Source organism: Echinops telfairi, unplaced genomic scaffold (genome assembly GCF_000313985.2).
Source record: "Echinops telfairi isolate 266 unplaced genomic scaffold, ASM31398v2 ScPeMD7_7410;HRSCAF=8448, whole genome shotgun sequence".
Classification (NCBI taxonomy): domain Eukaryota; kingdom Metazoa; phylum Chordata; class Mammalia; order Afrosoricida; family Tenrecidae; genus Echinops; species Echinops telfairi.
In genome coordinates this window covers 15,784,289-15,793,439 of record NW_022111310.1, presented here as the reverse complement: position 1 = coordinate 15,793,439, position 9,151 = coordinate 15,784,289, and the positions used below count along the sequence as shown (strand labels likewise).

Below are 9,151 nucleotides of genomic sequence, written 5' to 3'. Positions count from 1 at the left end.
AGCTATCATGGCAAGTTCCTGGCCCTCTCCACTCCACAGCTTTAGAATTCCAGCCTCAAATGATATCAACCTATACAAACCATCCCCATCAAAACAAAACAAAACAAAACAAAAACCCAAACTATCCCCTTAGCCTCTGCCCTGAGGCACCCTCCACTTCCTCCTGTAACTGAGACCTGGCTTAAACTGTAAGATGTTTTAGATCTCCACAATGACCGGGCAGGCTTATGAAACATTAACCACCTGTTTGGTTGGTTGCTCATGTATACACACATACACTCATTTCTTGGAATGTTTTGAGCCAATAAATATGTCTAAAGTTTTTGTGCAGGGAAAACATGATGCGAATCAAGGGGTTCTATGTCCAGTAAACATGTATGAAAATGGAACAAAACTCGGTGGGTCCACATGGACCCGAGAGGTAGAAAAGGCTGGAGGGTTCGTGAAATGACCACCTGGTTGTGGTTCCATGACTGCCTTAAACTTTGGTGTGCACTGAGAAGAGACATTTTTATTTTCATCTAAAAGCCAAGGGGCTGGTCAGGTAGGTTGAGCTGTTAGATTGATAAGATAATAGATGGGAGTTTGCCCTGGAAGCTTCCCTGAAGGAAATAACTGGAGGGTCCAGGCATTCCCGAGAGGATTGGGATGAGGGCGATATCATTCCATCTATCAGCTCTGCACCAGAGACATTAAAAGAAGCCACTTATTTCTTCGGCTAAGAATGGATGATGGGCAGATGGGAAAAGACGATCCCATTTTCTTTATTTTGAACATTGCGTCTCAGTCAATGAACTTCTGTCGTGAAGCCGGGCGGGGAGGGGTGCTGAATTTTCTTGGCTTTGTCCAGATTGAGATTGGGGAGAACACGAAAAAAATCAACACGCGTGTGGAAAGTTATTTTTTTCTTTCTAGCTAACTGGGACTATTGGGCACATTTGGAATGACTATTTCTATTCTGTTTTAAATTTATTGTACTTTTGAAGAAAACTATGAGCTCCCCCCCCTGCACCACCACTCCCCCACCCCCACTGCCCCTCCCCACCCCCGCTGTGTAATCTGAGAAATTTAGCATGCTTTATGATGTCTTCTTGCCACCTCCAAAACGCTCAGATATTATTGAAATGATTTGGAGTATTTTCTTCCATTAATTTTATTCCTAAGCACCGGTACTAATAGTTATAGCAACCTCTACAATCAGGTTTAAATGATCAAGATTTATCTGTACATCTTGCTGATTTCATGGTTCAGTAGTGTTTCTTCTAAAACCGGTTCACCCCTTTCTTAGAAAATTTATTCTGATTCTTTTTGTTGTTAGACAAAAGTTGTTTATTTATTTTGCCTCTCAGACATCCATATAGATGGATATCTTTTTACAAAATTCCAGAATATCTGAAAATGATTTTCTTTTGCTTTGATGTATACTTTGAGTCTAGAATGGTAAAAACCCCATTCCTCTTCTTCACGTAGTTTTCTGTAAGAGCTTCCCTTTTCTTCTGGTGCTCAGTGCTCCAGCAAACCAGCAAACAGGCCCCAGACCCTGCAGGACAGGCAAACTGCCCTCGTGCGTTTCTGAGACTGCAGCTCTTTCCAGTTCTTTCTCCCAAGGAGTGCATGATGGTCTTGAACTGCTGACCTTGCAGTTAACCCAATGGGAAACTCCTATGGCACAGGGCCCCTCAGAGTTTCAGGGGAGACATTTAATGCCCATTTTTGTAATTCCAGGCTTGTCTCCTGCGATGCAGCTGATTTTTATTTCTTTGAAAAGTACATGGTATCAATTGGAAGTTTAGAAGAGAATAGTGTTTCCAATGATTGGCCTGGAAATGCTCAGAGATTTAGTGTATATTTCATTTAAACGGCAGTCACTTGGGAACAACTCCTACAATGGCATTATCGTTTAATCAGGAGTTAATGGTATGAAAACAGATGATCAAAGGTGCCAGAAATTCTCAGTATTTCAAAGAAGCCCGAGATGGGTTATTATGCAAACCAAGGGATCTGCTATAATGTAAATAATCTCATAATCTGGCTGTCTTCTATGTGCATATATCTGTCAATTTTACTCGAGTCAGACACATCGGTTTTCTGTCCTCTGGACCATCTTATCTTATATATCTGCAGTTGGATTCCCCTGGAAGCGTAGTGTTTACGTGTTAGGCTGCACACTGCAAGGTCAGCAGTTCAAGACCACCAGTCTGTCTGAGGGAGCAAGACGGGCTTTCTCCTGTAAACAGGTACAGTCGCAGAAACTCACAGGGGCAGTTCTACCCTCATCTGTAGGGTCATTGAGTAGGCGTCCACTGATGGCGGTGAGCTTAGCGTTTGAGAGCAGTTGGATTCCTCGATGGGGTTAGCGGTTTCTCCTTTTCCCAATGAGCAGGCTCTCTTATGATTAAATAGTCATTTCTGAAATACTAATGATCGGGGCGAGAGCAGGGGCTGATAACGGATGCCGTGTCCCTCCCGCTGCAGAGATCAACTGTGGCCGCCCTCCGGCAGTGCCACACGCAGTCCTGGAGAGGAAGACGGGCTCAGGCCTGGGCAGCGTGGCTCACTACGCGTGTCAGGAGGGCTTCGAGAGCCCTGGCGGGGAGGTCACCTCCGTGTGCACAGAGAAGGGCATCTGGACAGAGAGTGCTTGGACCTGCACAGGTAAGGGCTCCATTCGGTTCCCCGGAGCAGGCGAGCCAATGGGACATCACACCCATTTGCTGCCGCACGTTGGGCACTGTGCCCGCCTGGGTCATTTACCTAGGTGGGCACCTGGCTTTATGTATGTTGGCTAAATCACAAAGATTTAGAGAGTGGATTGGGAAAGCAGATTGGATAGGAACTTTTCTATAGATCTCTTGAAACTCCCCTTGATCACAGTAATTCCTGTCTGGCCTCTGCTTGGCTGATGGGGGAATTTTTCCACATGAGCTGTTTTCTCAGAAGGGCAAGTCCAAAGTGTTGACTTAGGTCCTGGAGACAGCCTTTCGGAGAATAGGCGGTTTCATGAAAAGGAGTTTTGAAGTTTTAGTTCAAATTCTAGCGATGCCATTTGTTAGCGGTGCGTCTCTCTGAGCCAGTAAACTCACACTGCATGGAGTCGATTCCAACTCAGAAAGACCCCGCAGGGCGGAGAAGACCTGTCCGTGTGGCCTTCCAAGACCATACATCTCAATGGGAGCAGAACGCTTCATCTTTCTGCTGTGGAGAGGCTTGTGGATTCGAACTGTTGACTTTGCCATTAGCAGCTCCACACCTAACCTACTAGGCCACCCGGGCACCTCTCCCCATCTATACAAGGGAGAACAGAAAGCCTGTCTTTTCTACTTCAAAGGGCTGTGGGGGCAATCAAATGAGATCATCTATAGGGGGAGCATTTGAAAATGTTTTCAAATCATTTTATTGGGAGCTCTTACAGATATCATGGCATTCCATAATTCAATCACATCAAGCACTATTGTAAAATTGCTACTGTCATCAGTTTGAAAGCATTTTCTTTCTTCTTGAGTTCCTTGATATCAGCTCCCCTGGGTGGGTTGGGGGCATTTTGAAATGAGGAAACGCACAGTGCACACATCAGGCTTTTCATGGAAATTGTTAACTTTCCGGGGATTTCTCATGCATTCTCATGAATTTCTCATGGACCCGGCTTCATTTCACACTCAGGAGACAGGGTGGGGAGAGCTAGAATTCTTACTATGAGTTACAGTCCATTGAGGGGGAGGGTGACAAGTGGCTGTCACGTAGGCCCCGGTGGTTCTGGAAGTTTATTTTTAGATGTTGACGTGCTTGGCTCTGGGGTTTATCTCTGAAGAGAGATGCAGAGGCCTGAGCCCCTGCTTTGACTTGGCAGCAGAATCATAGGAGAACGGCTAGAACTTTGTTCTTCCCAACCAAAGTCATCTGTGGGAAACCTGGCCGGAGCAAGCACAGCGATGACTTCTGATGTTTATTTGTCCGTTGGCTGTGCCAAAGGGGTCACACACTTGGCGGCTACCAAAAGGTTAGAGGTTTAAGTCCACCTCCTCAGAAGAACGGCCTGGTGATCTCCATTTCCGAGTAAACAAATAAATTAAATAAAGCAATCATGGAAAACTCTGGTGCAGGTCTCCGGATCCACGTGGGGCTGCCGTGAGTCAGAGATGACGTCATGGCTGTTGGGTTGGGGGTTGATCTGTTAGGTCCTGCCGTCTTGAAGTTTATAAGGCAATAAGGAAACGGGCCCTTTTTCCACGGGAAATGAACACACATAGTATTACAAAGCTTTACAAACAAAATCAGATGTTTGTGGGACCTCTTAAGTCCTTGGGCAGAGCATCCTAGAGTAGATGGGGTGACAGGCCTGCTCCTGAGACCCTGCCAGGGCCCTGAAGTCCAGCTGTCTCTACCGCAGATGCAAGACGTTGTAGGTTAGTGAAGGTTGACCTGCATGAGAACCCAGGGATCTGGGTCAACCTTCTCTGAGAGGTTTTTCCCAGGACCTGCCCAGTTGGCACAGAGAACCAAAGACAAGCTTATCATGAATAGTTGAGGGAACTGCAAACAGCTAATAAATACCACATTGGGCCAGACTGTTGGTCCCAAATGTCAAACTCACTGCCATCCAGTCATTGACTCATCGTGACCCCTTGTGGGTTTCGGAGACAGGCACTGTTTACCAGAGAGCAAGCCCATTCTCTCTCCCAAAGAGCTGCTGGTGGTTTCCAACCTCTGACCATGTGGGGCGCAGCCTGGCTGTAACCACCGCACCACCAGGGCTCCTAGACGGCTCGACGGTCAGTTACTCCCTAGTAGTGCATCTTTAATAGCATCCCCAGTAATGGGTTGTATTGAGATGAGTCTGGCCCAATATGGTATTAGCTGTTCTGTTTCCTCAACTATTAACCTCCGGAAGGAGCCCAGGGTGGGTAGTGGGTTACTCGTTGGACTGCAAACTGCAAGGTCAGTGATTCAAATCCATCATCTGCTCTGAGGGAGAAAGATGAGGCTTTCTGGTCCTGTAAAGCTTTAGAGCCTCGGAAACCCACAGGGGCAATTCGATAAGGTCGCTTCTGGTTTGGAATCCACTGGAAGTCAGTGAGAAGTGGATTCCACTTTCACTTTTAGGGAAAGTGCGGCAGCTGCTGGGATGCCACCCTCAAAGTTTAGGGGCGTCTTCCTGGCACAGAGCTCCTCGCGATGGCGGGGCATCGCTTCTGGGTGTGGGTTTCGTAGCTGAAGCTGCTCAGAATTCATGGGGCACAGGGATTAGTCAGGACATGAAAAACCAGTGGATCTGCATGGGGCATAGTAAGCTATTCATTAGCGGAGGCTTGTTGAGTACTTTGAAGAACAAACAGGTTATGTAACTGCTGCCGTGCACAGTCTGCGGCTCCAGAGGCAGCTGCCTCCCTGGGTTTGGTGCAAGATCTTTGACTGAAGGGGAGAAAAGCCATTCTCTTCCAGAGCAGGGATCTTCCTGTGAGGAGGCCTGTGTGCCCTCCATCAAGACTGGCAGCTAAATTCAATTTCCGCAGATCAAGGGGTGATTTACATGCTGATTAATTTGTGGGGCAGTGCAGATGATCTCTGGGGGTGAGGGCAGTCCAGGGAGGCTTCGGGAAATGCAGTGAGAGATGCAGCTTGATGGCTCTGGCTCTGGCTCTGGCTTTTTTTTTTTTTTTTTTTTTAATCCCTTTTCCTGTTTCCACCCATTTGTTCCTTTTCCTCCTCTTTTTCTTCCTGTTCTTTGAATACCTTCTGCTTCTGTTCTATGTTTTTACTCCTGCACCACTTCCTATACCTGATTGTTTAGTGCCAAGCTCCACTCTCCTGGGGCTGTGCGGAGCGAACAATGATTTGGGAGCGCCTGCGTCACTTGATTAACACATATCTCAATCTGTTTTTAATGGAGGATGAGCTCAGGCAAGGTGGTGGAGTCTGCCTCCCCACCCCCAACCCGCCCCGCCTGCCTTTTTACTTAAGGCCAGTTTGGACTGGAAATTCCAGACAGCTGGGAATTAGGCAACTGCTTTTGTGTCTGGAAAAACCCCAGGTGGAAGCTTGGTGTTGTTTAGTGAGTCCTTCGGCTCAAGATCAAAGAGGCTGATTCATTCTTGATAAGACTGTCCCTGGCTCTCATTCGGCACAGGCCATTGGGCTTTTTATGTGTAGAGTCTGAGTTAATAATTAGAAGGTTGACTTGCACCAAGCTCTTAGGAGGGTGACACCTCTGCCAGGGACCCTTCTGTGCCCCCAGCCTGACGCAGGCACGTCTCCAAAGGCCTCCAGGACTCCTGTGAGCCTCTGCCAGGTCTGTTTTGATGTTGACCTTCTGCGGCTCAGGGCTGGTCATTTGTAGCCGCGAGCATTTAGAAAGAGAAGATCAAGGGCGTAAATAGATAGCTGAAGCGCCCTGGTGGCAGGCCTGCAAGGTCAGCAGTTAGAATCCAGCAGCGATTGCACAGTAGACGGACGAGGCGATCGACTTGTGGAAAGAGATGGAACAGTCTTGGAAACCCACAGGGGCCTTCTGCCTGTCCTATAGGTCACTAAGAGTTGGAATAGACTTGATGAGAGTAGTTTTTTGTTGTTTTTTAATGTAGATAGCCACACTGGGCCATACTTATGTCTCTGCATGCGTGTCTAACTTTTGGACCATCAAGCTATATAGCTGCTCCTTACTGAGTCCCCATTTGTGTGTCCAGGACCCTGAGCAGTAAGTTTTGATGTTTCCATGCCATAGATGAGTAATCTGAGCCACATGAAGATGAAGGTCGTTCAGGAATTAGCAAATGGCAGAGCAAGGATTTGAACTCAAGTCTGTAAGTCCTGAAAACATATACCTTCTATCATACCAATGTTTTTCAAGTTTGAGCTATTTATTTGCAAGGGACTTCTGCTGTCTCTGAGTTTCACCCACACTATCGCGTATTGAGGAGCCCTGGTGGCACTGTGGGTGAGGCACTGGGCTGCAGAGAAAGAGGAGGAGGAGGAGGCTGTTCTCCTCAGGAAACCTCTGGAGACACGATCCGATCGCTATGAGTCGGCATTGACTCAGTGGCGGTGAGTTTGTTTGAATTGTTTATTTAATGCCTTCTTTAAGACAGCTTGTATTTTAACTTACGTATATAGTGAGACTTTTTCATCTAAGAAAATTTCTATTATATGGCATATCGAGAATTTGATGAACTAGGAGTAATTTTTTTTCATATATTAAACAAACAGACAAGTCCCTGCCATCGAGTTGATGTTGACTCCTAGTGCCCCTGCAGGACAGAGTAGAACTGACCCTGGGAGTTTCCGCGCCTGCAGCTGTTTACGAGAGTAGGAAGCCCGTCTTTCTCCCCAAGACTGGCTTTCCCACAACCTTGTGGTCTGCAGCCTGACTCAGCCATGACGCCACCAGGAAGCATATGAAATTTATTCACGTACCACTCAAAGAATGCGAAACTGTGCGGTTCGTTTTAGGAAAGCACTACTTTAAAGGCCGTGCTGTGGCTACCTATTTTATGTGACTCTTTAAGACTTAAAAAACAGACATATCAGAACTCTAATAGCCACGCACACATCCATTCCAAGTGCTTATGGTGGAAAAACATACCCTGCTTTCAGCGGTGCGGCCATTCCTGAATCACTTTTCCTTTGGGGCCTCTGTGAGGGAGTTGGAAGTGCTGGTGGCCAGGTGATTACGAGCTGGATGTCGAACCACCAGGTCAGCAGGTTGAAACCACCAGCCGCTTCTCGGGAGACAGACTAGACTTTCCACTCCCATAAAGAAGCACAGTCTTGGACACTCACAGGGACAGTTTGAGTGAGTCAGGGAATTGCTTTTGGAGGTTGGCCGTCAAACTCCCTGTGTGCTTTAGAGGTAGTTTATGAGTAGCATTAGAAGATCAGTTGTATTTTTTTTTTAATCCCTAGGCTGTTTTTTTACCAGAAATTGCTTGAGTTTGACCCTCTAGGTCACCTGAACGAATTCTGTATGACTTCCTTTGTAAATTCATACAGCAGTTGGGTTATTAATTTACGAATCGGAATGTGAAGGTGTGAGTTGAAGAAGGTCACAGAGCACACCATCAGTGTCATGCTCAGCAGGTCGTACACAAGTTGTTTCATCTCATTCAGTCCAATCCCTTCAATGTTACCACTCATCCCGCTTCCCGTGTTTTCTCCTTCTGGCCCTCCTGTCCCAACCCTTCTGAGCCTTGACTTGGGCAAAGGCTGCTGACTTTTTGATCTTAAAAACTTGATTATCCTTGGGTGTACCTCACTAGTGTTATTGTTCCCCTTATAAGCCTGCCCACTGTTTGGCTGAAAGCTGAGCTGAGGGTAGGGGGGTTTAGTTTCAGACATGAAAGTTGGCTTGGGGCTAGGCTTGAGGGTGCTACCGGTCTCTGTCCTACCAGGAAGCCTCTTCTCTTTTATGATTTTCAGATTTGTTTTTCATTTTCCCTTCCACTCTACACAGGGTCTTTCATATGATCCCTTTCAGAGCTATTGGTAGTGGTAGTTGGGCACCATCCAGTTCTTTTGATCTCAGGATTGTAGAGACTGATGGCTGACCCCTAGTACATTGGACTAATGGTTTCCAAGGGTCTTTCATTTTTTGGCCTTAATGCTTCCTTCTCGATGGTGAGAGACCCATAGTTGCATCTTTGATGGCCACTCATGAGTTCTTAAGACCCCATTCAATACCCAACACAGCAGGATGTAGAACACTGTAGTTATGAATTGTTATTGGTGTCCCCTGAGACTGTGGTTTTGATGCTTATGAACGTGCTTGGTTTTGCCTAAGAAGTTTTTCATCAGGTTGTCCCTTATATACTCGACCACATTCATAGATATATTTGCAGCAAAGGCGAATATATATCTATAACTATCCTCTGTATGCCCAGGCAATCATCCCCTTGCAGACTACCACTATAGCAAATTTGTATATAACATTTGGCTCTGTTACCTTCAATTCTTACGTTTCTGCCAACGACTTCTGCCTCCATCATTTTTTGCCAGCCTCCTATTATCTCATGTTGCCTTCCCTTTCACCCCACTTAACACTTGTCTACCTTCTACCCAGGGACTTCTGTATGGCCTTTTGCTGTTTTCAAAAAATAAAGACGGACACCCTGTTCTTACAAAATGGGACTTCCGAAAGAGGAAGGAGTGCTCACAGGCCCCC

At 46.6% G+C, this 9,151-nt stretch overlaps 1 protein-coding gene across 1 annotated transcript in view; it reads left to right on the top strand.

The window, feature by feature from the left end:
* The window catches only part of SUSD1 (sushi domain containing 1), a 132,494-nt gene that overhangs the window by 29,826 nt on the left and 93,517 nt on the right, over positions 1–9,151 (top strand). The window contains exon 4 of the mRNA XM_045296539.1: positions 2,476–2,655. Within this exon, the coding sequence (XP_045152474.1) occupies positions 2,476–2,655 (180 nt within the window). The remainder of the gene's footprint in view (positions 1–2,475; positions 2,656–9,151) is intronic.